General features: G+C 41.1%; 2 protein-coding genes across 2 annotated transcripts; one reads left to right on the top strand and one right to left on the bottom strand.

Annotated features, from left to right (window-relative positions):
- Positions 1-4,382: 4,382 nt before the first annotated feature.
- Positions 4,383-5,355, bottom strand: LOC108925091 (cholesterol 25-hydroxylase-like protein 2). The gene has a single exon (XM_018736836.1). The coding sequence runs from the start codon at positions 5,255-5,257 to the stop codon at positions 4,388-4,390; it is 870 nt and encodes a 289-aa protein (XP_018592352.1). The 5' UTR covers positions 5,258-5,355; the 3' UTR covers positions 4,383-4,387.
- A 6,134-nt stretch (positions 5,356-11,489) lies between these two features.
- On the top strand, positions 11,490-18,812 carry s100z (S100 calcium binding protein Z). The gene is made up of 4 exons (XM_018736685.1): positions 11,490-11,566; positions 11,880-12,049; positions 14,400-14,549; positions 18,582-18,812. The coding sequence occupies exons 2-4, from the start codon at positions 11,909-11,911 to the stop codon at positions 18,810-18,812; spliced, it is 522 nt and encodes a 173-aa protein (XP_018592201.1). The 5' UTR covers positions 11,490-11,566; positions 11,880-11,908.
- Positions 18,813-19,637: the final 825 nt, after the last annotated feature.

Here is a 19,637-nt window from a genome sequence, read left to right on the forward strand (position 1 = left end):
CTGCCTGTGATCTTGTACCACATGTCAAAAAATGCTATTCTCCTTCCTTTTCGCATTCTCAACTTGTTCATACGACTTTTTCAGCTATTTTAATTAGAAAAGCGAGACTATATAAACCAGACTATTTTTCCATAGCAAATTGAAGCCTTTGAATTTTCGACCTGAACACCCGTTCCTCTAACAAATTAGGATGTAATTGCATTTTTATTATTAGAACGCTGAATTAATTAAAGGGTTACTTGTTCTTTTTCGTGTTTTGTGGATCCTGCTGTGCCGGTGCCTCGTTTAGCAGCTATTGAGGAATCCAACATCCTGTGTAATTCGATGGGACGCAGCAACAGGTGAAGAGATGGTGCCATGACCTCCGGTTGGGCTGAAGCGCTGCTCTGTGAGATGAGGTAAAAAAAACCACAAGATCTGCTAATATTTCTAACTCAGTTGTAGTCAGTGGGAGGATCCTTGTGACTAACCTCAGGCCAGGAGGTTCCCCATTCAGTTGTCATCATGAATACTCCCCATGGCACTGACATTAGACTAGCTCTTTCACAACCTATATGCTCTTTTGGCTCATTGAGAACCAGGGGTTTTTAAACTCTTAAATAAATTTCCATTTATTGTCACATTTGCATCTTGATGTTCTGAGGCAGGCCAGATGTTTAAAGTAGGGAGATGTATCAGATGGTCTCAAGTTTTGCCATCCATAAACCTGGCATGATTTCCTCCTGATTTCTCTGGAATGATATCTGGTGGTGCTTCTATCTCGCATGACAAACTGGTTCTGCGTTCCCAGGCATGTCAGGTTCCTGCTCTTTTCAAACCATGCAATGGCTGTGTGTGAGCCAGCAGTGAGCGGACTTACACGATTTATTTTGACAGGATCGGACAAAAAAAAATCATTTACAACGGAGAACTATCTGGAGAAATGGGTGGAAAAAGGAAACATCAGGTCAGCAACAACAAAAATGGAAAATAATTACAATCACCTAAAATACAGCAAACAACACAAAATACATCTGTCCATTATGAATAACTAATGTCCAATACAGGGCTACAGTGATGCAAGAAACACAGGGCTTGAGGCAGGGTGCTGGATGGAACACCAGTTCATCACAGGGCAAAAACACACACAGGGCAATTTTTGGAACGAGAGTTGACCTTAAACATCTTTCGGAGGAAATCTATGCAGACACGGTGAGAACATTCAAACTGCAATTGAACCCACATTTAAAACCATTAGTCTAGGTGCTGTAAGGCATCAGGGCTACCTGCAGCACAACTGTGCTACCACACACAACATTTAGAGCTGCACAAGCTAAAATAGCAACCACTCTCCAAACTGACAACGTCACATATCTAAGTCTTGTGGAAAACTTCAAGATTCTCAAAGTCCAAACAACATCCCCCAATCAAACCTCAATCTCTTTTAAATTAAGTCTTCAGGTGGTTTTCACTGGCCATGCCTGGTGCTCCTTCCCTTGAGGGTTCCCAAGGAGGGGTGAACCAAAGGAATCCACCCACCCCATGGATGGCAGTGGTTGCTCCATGGAGATGGCAGGAGCCGTTGACATTGAAGGTGACAGGGCAGAGGATCCTTCACAAGGGCTACAAGAGCAATGGCAGCAGATGGAAGCAAAGAGGAAAATGGCTTCGTTTTGAGATCACAGGAACAGAAGAAACAGATGGAGTCAAAGAGGATAGAGGTGAAAACAGTTAAGGTGTCAAGGTCATGTCTGCTGCGGACGCTTGTGCCAGCTCCAATTTGGGAACAAGAGCAGGTGGTCATTGACCTCCTGGGAACAGGATAAGAGAGTGTCATGGGCTCAGGGAAGGAAAGAACCATGCTTGAGTGCTTGCTTTTACACTTAAATTGTGGGTTATGGAAAGTTATAGTTTTATTGAAACATATTAGCAACCTTCCAAATATTTGCTTTGGTTTTTGAATGAGTAAATGAATGTTATTTACATTTATAAGACACTTTTCTCCAAAGCAGCTTCCAATGAACTCTATGTAGTGTTATCAGCCCACATACCTTATTCACCAAGGTGACTTACACTGCTAGATACACTACTTACACTGCAGTGGGTCACTCGTCCATACATCAGTGGAACACACTCTCTGTCACTCTCACACTATGGGGGAACCTGAACAGCATGTCTTTGGACTATGGGAAGAAACCAGAGCACCCAGAGGATACCCGGGGAGAACATGCAAACGCCACACAGACTGAGCAGCGATCGAACCCATGTCCTCTCGCACCACCCAGGCACTGTGAGACAGTAGCACTACTTGATGTCCCACCGTTCCAAATGTTACATAGTCCTTTCATGTTCATGTATTCTTTTCTAATAAAATGCTTTCTTTGAAGACACCTGATGCTTCATTCCAGGATTACCCTGATAATTGCAGGTTTATATAACCTAATACCGCACCTTGAACATAAGGGTGTGGGGCCATCTTTCCTATCATTTCCTCTAAGCTCTTCCCTGTTTACTTTCTGTGGTCCATTTACCATTTGGTGGTTTGGCTGTGGGGGGTGCGGTGGCGCAGTGGGTTGGACCACAGTCCAATGAAATAAACCGTGCTTTGATAATTGTCTGTTTCTAAAGCTCTTTATCTGATGACTTTTTTTGCTATGAAGAAAAGTTTCTTCTAAATGGCTAAGTATAAATGTAAAGTTAAATCGGACTTGTGAGAGTTAAGTGACATCAAAATGTCAAAGACCGTTGCTGAAGGATGATGCAGAATGTCTTCTAGGTTTGCATCCTCTGACAGGTGGGAGAGAGAAAAAGAGTGTTTTAGGTGGGTGGAGAGTCGTTTAGCCTTTACGATACAGAGTGTGTAATGTGGACCACGAGAACCGCAGTGTGCCGGGTGGAGAAAGCAATTGAAGCTCAGAAAAATTGTAGTTTTCTTCATAAGACTCATCAAAGTGGTGTTAGTTAATTTCTGTTAAATTGTTGTCCTTAAATAGTATGATTAAGAAATATTACATGTAAAAGGTAAAGACATTGAAAAAGTTCAGTTGATTGTTTCATAAGATATTTTGGGGGACATTTTATTTACAGAATGACCATAATTTGGTATTTTTACAGTGGTATTATAAAAGCTGTGACACAACAGCAGCAAGAACACCAGGCAGGATGGGCTTTGTCACAATGAGAATCTCCTGAGTAAAGGTGTGGGCATCCAATGATGTATAAAGCATATTTTCAAATGATAAAATTTAAATATACATACAGTCTTCCTACAGTCTAGGTATGAATGACAATTCAGATAATTAGTAAGACACACAACTAAGACTAGTAGGTTTGCAAAGCCTAACATAGACAGCTCTTATATACTGTAAGCAGTAATAGTTTTACATTATTACTTTTTGTTTTTGCACATTTGATCAAGGCAGCAGGAGACAATTGCTTTTCTTTTTACATTCGACTTCCTTGCCTTGAGCAAAGCTAAGTGAACTAAATACATTTTAATCTCAGACTGACTGAATTTAATATGTAACATATATATATATATATATATATATATATATCACTCTTCCTGATATGCCCAGATGCAGACCCCCACTTTGCAATGGGCAAAACATAATAAATCACAAAAAATGCTTTTAGACATTTACCACTGAGCTGAAGGTTGTGTCATAGATTAGTTTTCTTGACGTACTGTACACAGTGTGAATTCTAAATGACCCAGAAAAAAGTTTTTTTGTGCATGTGATCTAAAATTTTGCTTCCGTTTGGTTTTCTAGACAGTTTTCAAATATTTTTTGAATCATATGTTTTCACAGTTGACTCTGAGACGACGGTTTTCAAATGAATGGAAAATTCTGGAGGAAACTGAAATTAATTAATTCTCATTCTGCTTTAAGATGTCTGTCCAGTGCTAGGCTGTGATTGCTGCACTTCCTGCTGTGATGGTCTGGAGCCTCTCCCTGATGCAGAGGGTGCCAGGTACAGTACTTACTGGAAGGGACTCCAGTCCATTGCAAGGCAGTCGCACATACACATACAGACACTCCCTCATGCATACAGAGGAAAATTAGAGTGAGTGATTAACCTGAATCACCTGTCTTTGTACTGTGGGAGGAAACTTGTGCACCACTTGGAAACCCAAGTGTACGCAGGGAAAACATGCACACAGGCTGAGCCAGATTCAAACTTACACCCAAACAGCCCAGGCACTGTGAGACACCAGCACTTACCCCCTATATGATCATCCCACTCACTAAAATTTACTTACTGCATATAATTGTACTAAACACAGAATTACAATTTATTTGTGGTATTACCAAAAAGGCAGTACATACGTCAACAGCCTGACAATTCCCATCAAAGCATGTCCTCAAAAAATTGAATGAAAAACATGGAGACTTCAGTTAGGAGATCATTTTTTGTTTCCTTTTCTTTTTTCAGCCATGGCTGGCGAAGCCAAATATTCAGAATTTGTGCCACAGAGCCAATCCCAGTGCGAGAAGTAGGGCTCATAGTTAGTGTTAGGACTCCGATGGTGAGTGTCATGCTTAGGAGAGCCACCCCACAAGTTGAAGGGAATCAGGTTATGCAGCGACCAGGGGAAGTCGTACCCACTGTGATCATCCACGGAGACCCAGATGTTGAATATCATAAAAGCGAAGCCGGTAAGAGAGTGGCATCCAAGCAGGACTGGGTCCACGGTGGTCCAGAATCCCACACTGGTCAGCTCCCAGACTGACATGTACTGAGTGACCCAGCAGAAGGGCTGCGAATACTCATGATGGATGGCATGGAAGTTAGCGTAGAGCCATTTAGACTTGTGGTGCACCCAGTGCCACAGGTAGTACTGGAAGTCAAACAACACAATGCATCCCAGAATGTCCATTGCAAACTCCAACACAGTGGGAGCTGTGTCTTCTAGGGGCAGCGGAGGCCTCCAGTACCACTGGGCAACCGCTGCTGGGAACACAAAGACCACGTGATTGTAGAAGGTGAGCATCAGTGCCTTCAAGACACTTTTGAGCTTGACGGGCTGCTCCGGGTGTATTCTGTAGCGGTTCACAGCTGGCATCACGGAAGAAAGGCCATCCAGGAGGGTGTAGAAGAGGCACGCGATGAAATACATGGTCACTGAGATCACGACAGGACAAAGCGGTGATCGCAACACCTCCTCGTGATTGTGGCGCAGGTAGTCCCAGAGCAACTGTAAAGGCGACTTTTCTGGTATAATTGTAATCATTTTCCTAGCAGCATCATTCAGACGGTGCCCCACTAATTCCATTGTCCTTCGTGCTTCTGTGTTCTGTAGTCACCCTGAAATACTGGAACTTTTAACAGGCTAGGTTGTCTGTTGAGATTTCACATTGATGCATTACTCCAAGTTTCTTCATCCAAAGCAACTTTTTTTTCCTCTTTCCCCTCCAGTCACTACCCCTGGGCAAAAAAATGTCGCATTATCATTGGAGGCCTTTAGTGTACGTCACGCTCTTTAAAGTTGCACGTTCTTTGCCTAACCTCATTACAACACGACCTTTTAACCAACGATCAGCCTGTGGTTCACCATTGTCAAAATTTCTGCATTTTCAGCTCGATGTCTTGCTGCACAGATGCAACGAGTGTTCGAAAAGGCTGGACAAATGTGACTGTGAAAGGACACCTGTCCTGCGAAGAACAAACAAGTGCCCTGAGATAGGGTCTTCGACAGCTTCACCACTGGTCAAACCACTAAGACATCATAAAGCACAATTTTTTTTTTTTCACTGACTTGTGGCATTCAGTGAAGACACTAGTTTACATTTACATTTACATTTGTTCATTTAGCAGACACTTTTCTCCAAAACGGCGTACATCTCCAAAAACACAGTGAGTACATTACATTAGCAGAAGAAGAGATTTGGATGCAGACACGTGATTCTAGAGTACAGTCAACTTGTCACATTCCACCTTATGAACTGGTATACATCACATGAGTAGTTGCATAAAGGCTTAATCATTATTCTACAATTCTTAACAGAGAGTTATTAAGCATGAACATTTAACTCACACAAGTTGCTACATAAAGGATTAACCATAGTCAAACTATTTTTAATCACTAAATTGCTAAACAAACGTTTGCACGTTCATCATGTCAGTCGTGGGCAAAAATGTACTAAATTAATGTTTGACCAAGCTGTACACGTACACAGTACAGCACAGCACGAACTGCATAGCATGTTTACAGCAAAATTTAACACAGAGAGCATTATTTTATGGTTCATCAAAGCCCAGCTATGAAAGTTGAAAAGCGCTCAAGAAGTTTCACACACATGGGGCAATAGGAGAAAATTGCAACCATCTGGATCTTTATAAACCGACACCAGGGGACACTAAGCTACTCATTTTTAAGCACCACTTATTATACATATCGATTACAGACAGCTTAGAGTTGATATTCGAACATTCCCACAGTTTATGTATGACTGAAGTTGGTTCAATGCCACCATCCTAGAGGGGTTTCTACACATGTATTCATTTAGCTGATGCTTTTTTCCAAAGAAACTTACAGTGTTAGGCTACTTACTTACTTACAGTTATTTATCTATTTAAACAGATGGGCAGTTTTTACGGAAGTAATTTGTAGGGTATGTACCTTGCTCAAGGGTACTACAGCTGGAGGTGGGATTAAAACCTGCAATGTTTGGGTCCAAATAACCACTATGCTTCCAGCTGCCACATCTTCTGTATGTCCTTTGTCCTTTGTGTCTCAGTGAAGGTTATAAGTCATCAAGCTTCCTCTGGGCCTGTTGCAGCTAGAAATACTATCTAGTTTTGCACCTAATAAGCCTCATCTGTAAGTTCCCATTCCTCAAAGTGTTTTTCAGACAAAAACTATTGTTTCGCTGTACTACTGCATACTGCAAACCTAGGTGTTTGACTGCTTATGAATATCTAGTACATTGACTGCAAGAGATTTGAACAATTTAAAAAACAGATTTTTCTGAAGCTGAAGTAAGGGGGGGGGGGGGGGGCGCGGTGGTGCAGCAAGTAGCCTGGGTGGTGTGAGAGAACATGGGTTCAATTCCTGTTCAGTCTGTGTATGTATGTTCTCCCTCCATCAGCGTAGGTTTCCTCTAGGTGCTTTGCTTACCCCCCACCGTCCAAAGACATGTAGTTCAGGTGAACTGGTCATGGTAAATTTCCCAAAGAGTGTGTGTGTGCACGTGTGGCATCCTGTTCAGGATGTACCTCACACAGCCTTGTGCCCAATGATCCTGGGATAGGCTTTCGTTCACCGTGACCCTGCTCAGGACAACGGTTATTGAAACCGGATGGATGGATGACATCAAAGTCAATTTCAGGAAGTAGTTGATAGTGTGGTGGTTTGAGTTGTTGTCTGAAGGTTCCAAGAGTGAATCTCATCGCGTACTGGCACTTACTTTCAACTGATGCAGCATTAATTAGAACAGAATACAAACCTTGTATTGCAAGTTACTCATTAAGGCTTTCCCTGTGTTGTGTATGTGTGTGCATGCGCGCGTGCAGGTGGGGAAGTATGAGTCTTGCAAGTAGAGTTGACTTCTAGCTTCCTGTAAGTCACTATGTATTTTAAAGGATCTTTGAGACACACAAATGTCCAGATGTCCATTACAAGGGATCGCACACCCTTCATCCTCGTGTTTTCCTTCCTCCCACTCCTTCTTCCTTCCAACACGCCTCATTCTCTCTCCGCACGTACACAGTTGCGTTTATAACCTTTGCAAAATGGTACACGGACCTGACGGCTTTCTGTCGTTATTGCTCTCCTCACACAGCAGGTGTCTGTGGTCCCACTTACATGGCACCACAAACTGTAACTTGACATGGTTGCACAAGTGTGGCTCCATAGATGAGGATGTCAAAAGACGTCATAGCTGGGTGTCCTTAACTCGGTGACAACCATTTAACAGATAGCTTTTGAACTTGGCTCTCCAGTGGGATTTAGGCTTCCTACATGCTTATTTTCCATCTCACTATATTTCACTCAGTGTTTACATAATGCAAGAAATGCAATACTGTATGCAAAAGAACTGTGTGAACTTGGCCAAAAATATATTCCACTGCTTTTACAAATGTGAAAGGGGAAGCTGTGAGTTGAGTCTGAGCTGAAAAACTACACAAGAAAATTTTAGAAACCCATTAGTTATGTTGATTTTTGCATTATGATGAGTTGAAGGTTACTGATTACAAAAATACCACTAGTTCTTGTAGAGTGTCAGTTTTAGTTTAGTACTTTACAGACATTAGAAGATTCTAGAAGCAACCAGAACATTTTAGAAAGCATCAGATTGTAAAAGGTTCTGGAATATTTCGTGCTAGGAACCCGGTGCCAATTCTGGCCAAAATTTGCCAATTTCAAGAATGCGGAATGTTTTTTTAAAAGATGACATATAATACACACTAATGAAAAAAAGTATGTTAAATTTAATGAAACTGAATGGAAAATGTTTTTTTGGAAATCAGAAACTATTATCAAATTAAGTAGAATGCTAAGAAACGTAGCTGTATAAGATGTTCTTGCACTTACGTTTATTTGTTTAGCCAACACTTTTCACCAAAGCAAAAAACAATGCTTAGCTGACACATTTGTCCAAGGCGACTTATAATGCTAGACGCACTGCCCTTAACTCTCAGCATCACTCATCCATTTATACATCGGGGCAGTGCAACACACTCATTCACTCACAGATAGACACACACATTAAAAGCAATTTACATTTACATTTACATTCATTCATTTAGCAGATGCTTTTCTCCAAAGCGACGTACATCTCAGCAAAAATACTGTAACGACCTGCGTTTGCTGTATTTTAGCGGGAAATGTGTTTGTTGTGATTGGTTGGTGGTTGGTGACGTGCGGGGAATACAAGGAGGTGATTGCGTCTGCCGAAGGGAGAAAGAGAAGAGAGCCTGGGGGCGCTAAGCAGGCTGGGAAGGTTGGCTAGATGCATGGATCCTGGAGGGAACGGGGTCCTTGGACTGAGAGCATTATTTCCTTGTGTGCCGGTGTTCAAATAAAATGTTCCAAATGAACTCTGCCTCTGCGTCCTTCTTCGCCCCATACAAACCCACAGTGCTGCACACCACAATATAATTTCTGCATTGCATTAAGAGAAAGAGACATGGGTGAGGACATGTGATTTTTAAGTAAACCTAGTTTGCTATTTTCCACTCGATGCACCGATGTTCATCGCTCGAGTAGGTGCGAATTTAGAGTCACTTATCTACCTGAAGGACTTCTTTGATCTATGGGAGGAAACCAGAGTGCCCTGAAGAAACCCAGGGGAACCATGGAGTCTCCACACAGACTGAGCAAAGTTCAAACCTACATCCAAACCCATGTGCAACGGCACCCATGTGCCACCTTGTCACCCAAGTGCCTTCTCAGCAGATAGTCACCTAATTAGAGCTTTCTTGTAGATATACTTATTTTACTTCCTCGACTTTGTGTCACTGTTCAAGAGCCGAAACCCAGCATTCTTAATATTTTTGCAGAACAAAACACAAGTCCTTGTTCATTTTGGGAGCCCAAAAGAGCAGGGAAAACACTAGGGGGCAGACATTCACTGCAGGCCCACTCCAGCACCCGCAGTGATGGGGACAAATCGTTTGGATGCACTAATGATCATACATTTGGATAATTGCTGTAAAATTTGATTACATGCTAGTCCTGTTTATGAATTATGAACTGAAACCCGACACATAATGTATGCGGAGAATTTGAATTTTAATAAGAGATCAGAGAATCCATAGAGGTTTTCGTGTCAGATTTTATGAACTTGTAGCTAGGAATGAAACGTTTTGGCTGAGCACGGGTTTCTAACTTGCACGAATTCTATAATACTCATCAGGGATGCAACAAAATGTCTTTTTAAAAAAATATAATTGTGAAATCATTATTAAATATAAGAAGCAAATGTTAATTTAATATGCAACACAATATAATCAGTTTAAAAAGGATGTTAACTAGTAATAGTTTAATGGTGAGCCACAAATGTATTAGAGACTTGTTTACTTAACCAAAATGTGCTTAACACCAATAAAAATGAGAAAATGAGCAGTAATATTTCAAAGTCCATAGTTTAAAATTTTTACTTTGTGAAAGGTATCACAAATCCGATTAATATCAGTGTTTTTTAACTTTATTTTGTTCTTTACTTACCAGTGGATCTAGTGTAATAAGTCGGTTCGTATAAAATTATTTTCACTGCTTTGTTTGACATTGAAACTGCAGAAAGGCAAAAAATGTCTGCGCTAATTTAAATATTTAATATGACTTTACCCAATGCCTGGAGAATAACTTGAATGAAGGGGGAGTTACTTGACAGGGGGAGACAGATCAGTCACACCTGAAGGCAGAAGGGCTAGGGAGAGAAATCCCAGGCGTCCGCTATGAGTATTTCCTGACCATCCATATCCGTAGGCAGAAATGTGTTTCGCACAGTGCGGTACAGAGGGTGTATGTGAGGCTTTTGTAACTGTACTTCAGTGTTAGTATGTCGAGAGTATGGAGTACATGCGCACAGAGCCACGCCCGAGTACCTCTGCAAATCGTGAGTTGGACGCATCCAACTTGTGCTCATCCCGATCCCTTCGAGGGCAAAATGCCAGGTCTACAGAAGATCAAAGATGGTATCAGGATCATACAGAAATCAGCACAGCCTTAGCTTTAGCGATCTAGTTTTGAGTCCAGCTGTGATGGAAAGTCTTTAACATCCACCTCCTTTCAAAACATGTGTGAACTGTATTGCCAGTGCAGGCAGCTGCGAGGAACCACTCAGTTCTTAATCTCTTTCTGCGATTCCCCCAAGTTCACCTTGGTGATGCTGAGGAATGGTCAAGGTCCATGAAATTCGCCTTGAGGTGAAAACATACCATACCATACCATTATAGTGAACCAAGGAAATTTAAAAGTGTGTCACTGAAGCAGGAAATAAATACACTTTTATCTGCTTCTGACATGAATATATTTATTTCATAATAACACAACACTCTATTTTAATTGTTTATTCATTTGCAAATCTCAGTTGTTAGAAAAATATAGTTAAATGTTCTGCTAAATGAGTAGCAATGATAGTCTGTCAAACTGTGTATTTTATGTATTCACATTTTTCATAACTTTAGATGACTTGCCTTTCACCTTTTCAAAGCACTGTGCTTTTTCCTAACGTAGTTTTGCTGGAACATGTGCTATGCTCTACAATACATACTGTGTGAAGGCTTGCAGTGATTTATGAAATTAGAGGCCAGTGTGGACCTAAGGTGATTCGTGGCCTAAAGCAGAATGGTAACAGTACGTATGAAATCGTGCTGAGTTCTTTTCCTATGGAGGGCTGAAAAAGACAATGAACCTGTGGGAACGATCAGGAATTAATGGACATGTTTTGTTTTTCACGCACCCGTTGATGCAATTCATTAAAACGCTAAGGTTAGAAACTGTTGCCACGCACCCCTCACCTGTGAAATTAATTAGCACAAAGGGGTGACGGGGTAGGCGTATTCTGCCCCAGGTGTCTTCGCAAACAACCTGCGCAGCGTGCTTCTGGTGCTCATACTTTATCCAGACTCTGACCTGGTGAGTGTCGTGTTCCTCTTGCGCTTCTCCTTCACGTTGTTTAAAGGAGATCAGATTAATCGTTTCTCACCATCTATCAAAAGGTCATATCTCGCAGAGGTCTCCTTTCTCTGCCTTTCTCACGTGGCAGTACGGTTCACATATAGGCTGTGTGTGCTTTAGTTTCAAGCTGACATCTCATTCTTTGGGGTGGAAGGCAGCCTCATTGTTTCAGTGCTGCATACTGTGATTAATGACAGCATTCCCTGCTTAATTACTCTTTAAGTGATGAATGCTGAATGAATGTCACTTGTTTCCCACCTTTGATCTGCAGGTCGCCGGTGCTCGTGGTCCTTGATCGCCATGCCAACCCAACTGGAGGGCGCGATGGATGCGCTTATTACCGTTTTTCACAATTACTCCGGCACAGAGGGGGACAAGTTCAAATTAAACAAGGGCGAGCTCAAGCAGCTTTTAAACAGTGAGCTCACTGACTTCTTGACGGTAAGGCAGTACAGCAAGCTTGTGGAGAAAACGTTTCTGATATTTCTTACCGTGACCGGAGATTGATGGGAAAACAGTCCCTGAGATCTATTGATCTTTCAGGCATTAATGAGGTGATTAATTTGCAATCGGTTCTGTCATTTGTCAAGATTTTCTAAGAATTCAAGCTTGACATCAAGATTTTTTCAGCATTTACAGAATGGACACATGAAAAACAAGAAATACAAAAGCTTATTGACCAGTATTAGTTTGATTACTGAAGACTTTCTCCAAAAATGGTAGTAGAAGGGGTAGCAGATAGCAGACTTGAGAGTAGAGTCTCAGATAATGGGAGCAGCTGATAGCGTAGTTGTTAGAACCACAGCATTTGGACGCAAAGGTTGAAGCTTTGAATCCCTCCTCCAATTGTAGCACCCTTGAGCAAGGTACTTAACCCTAAATTGCTCCAGTAAAATTACCCAGCTGCATAAATGGGTAAATAATTGTAAGTTACTTTGGAAAAAAGTGTTAGCAAAACGGACAAATTAAATATTAAACTATAAACTGCATAGCATGCAGTTACCAGAATTCTCAGACTGTTTACCACAATTATTAGCATAACCACGGTAATTGGAACGAAAGACATGATGTGGTCACAATAGCAGTGTTTCACTTTAGTTCAAATTTTCTCATGCACATCCTAAAGCACTGCTGCTGAAGCCTGAACTGACTGATTATGATCTGCTAATGATGAGTGATTTTCTTAACGTAATTCTTTGTGCAGGACTTTGCTTTCTGTTCAGCGGGTTGCACTGGAGTGTTATCTCTGAATGCAAATCAACACTGGCAAGTGTATATGAATACAAGCATTGCAGACGATCGCAAACAGGGTTACCGGTGTCTTCAAAGGATTTTGAAGTATTATTAAAGCTCCTTAAATTCTGTTCTTTCTTGAGCAGATGTGTTGCTGGGAGAGAGCCCTGTGTTTAATTTTCCTCACCTGTTCTGTATTTCTTTTCAGTGAATGAGCACAACGCTTCTCGTGCAAACATGAGAAACAGAGATCTTTAAAAAAGTGTAACTAATACTATCTGAGTTTATTCCCAAAGACACATTTCGCTAATCCCACCTAGAGCGAGTGAATGGGAAGCATGAATGTCGCTTCCTCTCATCTCACATTTTCTGGCCGTCGAAGTGTAAGCAAGTGTGCAGGAGATAGCGGACCAGCCGGACAGCTAGTGTGGAAAGGATCGTAGGGTGCGTGGTCAGATAAGCCCCAGGCGAGAGTCGAGATGAGACGGTTTTGCCTCTAGGGCCAATACACACTGCGACTGGGGGGTTCATCATCAGGGATGGAAAAATTAGGTTTGCGCTGCAGTGCACTCTAAATATAGGTTCCCTGTGCTGCAGTTTTCCCCAAAGTGTTTGTTTGCCCGCTGCTCTAACAGATTTGCCTTTACACGTGAAGAACATTTTGTACTGTAACCTTACAGTGAACTGCACGCAGGTAAAAGCTCTTCCAGTTATACCTAATTTTCAAGGAGAATTTGTATGTGCAGCGTTAATAACCTGTTGTTCTCTTGTTTCCTTTTCCCCAAAAGAGATATATGAGTAGCACCACTGCATCATTTCGGAAGTTTCTGGGACAGTGTCACTTCTTTTCGATGAAAGATTTTGAAACGGTGACAAAGGCTAGCTAAATAAATCAATGCATAGATAATATATACCGATTTTCTTCTTTGCATTGAATTACAGTCAGTAAAAATTGTACTGCTACCCTTGAGAAAAAGGCCATTACAGCGGTAGCTCAGCGTCTCAAGAATAATAGCACTGTGCAGCTGATCGACTGCAGGCATCAGAATGACTTGAGGCATCTGCACATCAGGTGGTCTTCAAATCAGTAAACAATGAGCTTTCTCCACAATGCTGTTTGGGGCCCACTCATTTGAGTTGTACTGTGCATGACCAGAGACTGTATGGGCATGAATCACCTTTTGTTCCACGGCAGTCAAAAAATAGCTTTTTCTTCCAAACACTCCGACTGGTGGGTGACGTAGGAGCGGTTCCACATGCGTCATTGCACACCCCTCCTGGCCACCTCTCAGAACATGTATGAAATAAGGTGATACTTTAGATTCACTGATCTCTCTTTGTTTTTGTTAAAACCACATAAAACATACAGAATGATTTCTCCTCAACGGCTGGGAAGGAAATTAAGTTCTGCTCTGTATTTTGCCAGTATTAAATGAATGCAATAAGACATCAGTGGGTTCACATGTGGTTGTCAATACGCAAATTTTGAAGAATTATATTTTTATAGCATTGATGGTGATCCCTGACCTTGAATTGAAGACGTTTTTCTTTTTTCCAGTCACAAAAGGACCCCATGCTTGTGGAGAAAATCATGAATGACCTGGACTCCAACAAAGACAACGAGGTGGATTTCAATGAGTTTGTTGTGCTGGTAGCTGCCCTGACGGTGGCCTGCAATGACTTCTTTCAAGAGCAAAACAAAAAGAAAGGGAATTAGGGGAAAAAAAAACTTGATATAAGTACCCTTAGGCTGTAGGTAGCTGTCCATGAAGTTTTATGAATTGTACACGTAATTATTTGGCATTTTTTTGCTATAATACTCCATGTGATATGTGCTGCACCATAAAATACTTGAAAACATCTTAGGCTGCCGCAGTATCTTGTGAGTCTAGTTAAATACAATTCTTTAGCACAGATATAATTGTTGATTAAAATAGTTATCTAAAGAACAATTGTTAAACTGCACCAAATATAAAAAGACCCTCATTTCCATCTGTGTATCTGACAAGTTTTGACTCTTTCCTTAATCAGCCTTTCTTTACCGATTACGTTTCTAATATTTCCACAGAGCAGTACACGTTTTAATTCAGTTCAGCTGTTCTTATTATCTCGTTTTTTTAGATTTACCTTCCTTGTAAATCGACTTCTTCCGCTGTTATTGAATATTTTCACAAGCTCACGGGCTGTAATTTTTAAATGCTTCCCCCTTTGAAAAATAGACAAGATTGGAGGACACATTAAGAAAAAAGAGAAGGTACTGCATCTAAATTTTTACTTAAAATTGCAATAGAGCTCAAAGCTGTGATTTTTATTATTATATAATATTTATATTTTTATTTATGCTTAATTATGTTTCAAAACAGAAACCAATACTTCAGATTAAGATTAAGCATTTTATTTGTGCTGTATAAACAATTGACTTAATTTTCAATAGAGGAAAAAAGCCAATATAAGTTTAAAAAAAATGTCCAGAACATTTGTAGCATACCTATACTGTACTATAACTTTGATGTATTGCAATAGATTTCAAGTTATTCCTCACTTTCTGAGTACTCCTTACATAGGCAAGTCTAAACCATTTCTGCATTTATTTAGAATTACAGTTTGTTGAAATAAACTTTTTGTGCTTCAAATATGTGAAAATGCTGTGGTGTCCAGTTATGTATTCACTTGTGTAATGCGGAAACAGTGAGGTCTGTTGAAATAAGTAATGCCGTACAGTTCCCTGGGAGATAAAGTGATAACCTGTGCTCTTGCCATAGATTCTTGGTAATTCTCATAACTGTTCTTCATGAAATGTTAATTGCATGTGAAACATATCAATACAGTGTCGTTGATCAGTGCAAACAAACAACTGATCATAATATTGACAGGTTTATTTACATTTTAAAAGAACAAATGACAGTGATGCCTACTTAAACCTAAAATGAACACATTCTGAAGAATGTCTAGTCCACTAACATAAACAACAGCCTGCAGAATTAACTATCCATATTAGGACAGTGAATGGACAACAAATATATAGATACACACACACACACACACACACACATTGTCTGAACAACTTGTCCCATACGGGGTCGCGGGGAGCCGGAGCCTAACCCGGTAACACAGGGTGTAAGGCTTGAAGGTAGAGGTGACACACCCAGGACAGGACGCCAGTCCATTGCAAGGCACCCCAAGCAGGACTCAAACCCCAGACCCACCAGAGAGCAGGACCCAGGCCAACCCACTGCGCCACCGTGCCCCCACACCCCCCCATAAATATATATAGTCGCTGAAATTGCATTCATTCAGTTAAATTTGTTTAGGTTAGGGAACGAAAACAGTGAATACTGTCATAATTCTCTTTCAGAGACAAAGACACCTTTTAACTTAATTCTTTGCAGGTAATGTCTTGCTGGCACAGGTGGTGCAGTCATTAAGTCTACTGTCTTCTAACTTCAGATTTCTTGGTTTGAATCCCGATTTCTGCTCTAGTACTCTTGGTACTTAAACTAAGTTGCTCCGATAAGACGAGCCTGCAGTTTAAAAGGGTAATTAATTGTAAAGTTGCTTATCTAACCCCAGGAAGTTGCCTTGGATTAAGGTATTGACTAAACAAAGGATAACAATAATGTACAATATAACAGCATGATCTGCTTAAGCTTTTGGCTGACCTCACTAGAAGTTGTACTGTTGTCATTATTCTATGATATAATTCTCCTATTTCAGCAAAACCACTCTTCTATTTCTGTTTCAGTTTGAAAATCAGAACGAACACCAGTAAAATCTGCCACAAAGAGAAATAATGCTGATGAAATTGTCAGATAAATGATATGATCTCACAGCCTGTATAATAATCTCCTCTTATCTACCATAGTACAGCTCATTCATAGTTTGAGAACTTAATATGGAATAGCGGTTAACTTTATTTTGAGAATGATAAAATATTAATGAAGCAAAACTCATTTATATTGAAGCGAAGCAAGCATTAAAAAGTTACTTTAGATTGGGTGGGCTGTAGTTACTCCTGGCAGTTATTACTAATGCTAATGAATAAAATTTTGCAAGTTAAGAGGCTCAAGGAAATAAAACAGTCAAATGTCACTGTGATTTAAAAAAAATATATGGTGTGGTTTTAACGCGTTCAATAACCAGATTTCTCGGGGGAAAAGAAATCACTCACATTGGTTTGGGTTTGGCGAGGGGGCGCGGTGGTGCGGTGGCGCAGTGGATTGGACCGGGTCCTCCTTTCTGGTGGGTCTGGGGTTTAAGTCCCGCTTGGGGAGCCTTGCAGCGGACTGGCATCCCGTCCTGGGTGTGTCCCCTCCCCCTCCGGCCTTCTGCCCTGAGTTGCTGGGTAGGCTCCGGTTCTCCACGATCCCGTATGGGACAAGAGGTTCAGAAAATGTGTGTGTGTGTGTGTGTGTGTGTGTTTGTCTCAAAATGGTCACAGACCTGGCGTTACTATTCTTTGTAGAATGCTACAGGATGTCTTCCAGGAAATGTTGCACAGTTGCACAAGAAAAATATTTAAAAGTATAATTATATTTTTCGGTAACACACACACACACACTTTCAGAACCGCTAGTCCCATACAGGGTCGCAGGGAACCGGAGCCTACCCGGTAACACAGGGTGTAAGGCCAGAGGGGGAGGGGACACACCCAGGATGGGACACCAGTCCACCGCAAGGCACCCCAAGCAGGACTCAAACACCAGACCCACCACAGAGCAGGACTGCAGTCTAACCCACTGCACCACTGCGCCACCACACCCCCTTTTTTGGTAACATAATGTTGTAATGAAAAGGTCCACAGAGAATATATTTGTATTTTAAAAATTGTTTTGATTTATTCCTGTCCTTGAGCTGAGACATAGTTTATTAGGATGTAATTACTGTAGAGCAGTACCTTGTTTAACATCTAAGATTGCCAGCAGCATGTGATCATTTATACTTTGAATGCAAAATGCTATATAGCTTCATAATTTACAGATTTCCGCTCTATTGCAGCACTGCATGAATTTTCTTTTAATTAAATAAATTAATTAGGCATTATAATTGACTACTGGAATAATAAGAGCTCATTTTACAGAAGCACACTTTAGTAGATTAATTATTTGATTGTGCACCAAATCCCTATATTGCTTGTGCTTCCCAGACAGGAATATGAGGAAGAAAAATTACGGTTGTTACTTCAAGTCCCAAGAGGTTCAATGTTATAATGTCATTTTCTGGAGTACGGTAAACTGAATTGCTCTTGTAAAATGTAGCTTTATGAAATGCGTATAAAAGTCATACAGGTTAAATTCTGAAGTTCAGACAATATCCATTGTCCTCAGGTGTTTTGTCTGGGCTTCATTCTTTTTTTTTGTAAAAAGTATATTTTATGGAATATGGATAAAAATTTAAATGACTTGAATTTGAGTGCACTACATTATGCACACTCTGTTACATAATGACATAGTGCTCTTGGTGAAGAAAACAATGTGGTTTGTTGAATGTTGCAAGACTTTTGAAATGTTTAATGAAGAAATTGCTTTAAGGGGTTAGAAAATACTTACGTGGAGTGTTGCAATTGCCATCAACTTGGCATGAAAAATTTTTAGGTTCTTTAACAGTGCAAAAGCAGAAATGATAGTCTGACTCATGCCAAGTCAATATACAGTACACTCATACAACAAGGCCCCATACAACTAAAAACTGTTACAATTATTTATGAAATGAATCTCATATGACTTTTGCTGTGGGCTGTAAGGAAGCCCAGGCATTGGAGCAAGAACAGCAAGAGCTGGCAGGAGTGGAGGAAGTATGGCAGGTACGTGCAGTAAGAATTACTCCCACACAGCCAATGATTGCTCCTGACTGGCAAAGGCTGAGACAAAACTTGCATGTAGCCATTTTGGCAGAAGTCAAGCAGCAGTTTGCTGCAGGGGCCTATAGTAGGGTGATCGAAGAGAAGCTAGAAGCTGCTACTCTTTCTCCATGACCTCATTGCATTGAGGATGGGTGAAGGCGTAAGCAAATTTAATGCTTTCACCCGGTGCACCAGGTCTCCAGTACAGACCTTCCATTGGCATTTGTAGGCCATTTAAATTGCAGTAATTGTGGACATGCAGGGCATGTGTGGTGGAATTCCCAAGGATGGTGTCTTGCCAGTCAGGATGTTTTCAGTACCTCAGCTACTTATCTTATTGTGGTTTTGTAGAGCTAGATATTTAGGTAGCTGGGATTCAGGTGAAGACAACGGGTGCCTTTATTGTTGAGAATGGATGCCAGAATTTAGAGCATGGGGTATAGGATATGAATGTGATTACCCATTGAAGATTCCTTTTCAAGTGGCCCCCTCAGGGTTGGCTTCCTTCAAATCCAACATGACCTGAGCCAAGCCAAGGAGAAGGCTTTTGCTGTTACATCTGCCGATGCACTCCCCAAATTTTGACAGCTATCTGGAGCATCTGAAGATGACTTTCTGAGCCCATGGTTCTAAGCTCCAGCCTCAAAAGGGTTGGCTGTACCATCATACAGTGAAGTATAAACCCCATTTCCAGAAAAGTTGGGATAGTTTCTAAAAATCAATAAAAACAAAATCTGCAATTTGTAACTTCTCTTGAACCTGTGACGCAGTGGGTTGGACCAGGTCCTTCTCTCCAGTGGGTCTGGGGTTCGAGTCCCGCTTGGGGTGCCTTGTGATGGACTGGTATCCCGTCCTGGGTGTGTCCCCTCCCCCTCCAGCCTTACACGCTGTGTTGCCGGGTAGGCTCTGGCTCCCCGCGACCCCATATGGGACAAGCGGTTCAGACAATGTGTCCTT

The sequence above is a fragment of the Scleropages formosus genome, chromosome 6 (genome assembly GCF_900964775.1).
Source record: "Scleropages formosus chromosome 6, fSclFor1.1, whole genome shotgun sequence".
NCBI classification, from domain to species: domain Eukaryota; kingdom Metazoa; phylum Chordata; class Actinopteri; order Osteoglossiformes; family Osteoglossidae; genus Scleropages; species Scleropages formosus.

What these genes read in the sequence shown, in the direction of transcription:
- s100z (XM_018736685.1), top strand. Translation starts at nt 11,909, where the DNA reads ATGCCAACCCAACTGGAGGGCGCGATGGATGCGCTTATTACCGTTTTT. An exon ending in AGCTCACTGACTTCTTGACG is followed by an intron (nt 12,050 to 14,399) that starts GTAAGGCAGTAC and finishes TCTTTTTTCCAG; the next exon opens with TCACAAAAGGACCCCATGCT. An exon ending in AAGAGCAAAACAAAAAGAAA is followed by an intron (nt 14,550 to 18,581) that starts GGGAATTAGGGG and finishes GTGGGCTGTAAG; the next exon opens with GAAGCCCAGGCATTGGAGCA.
- LOC108925091 (XM_018736836.1), bottom strand. Translation starts at nt 5,257, where the DNA reads ATGGAATTAGTGGGGCACCGTCTGAATGATGCTGCTAGGAAAATGATT.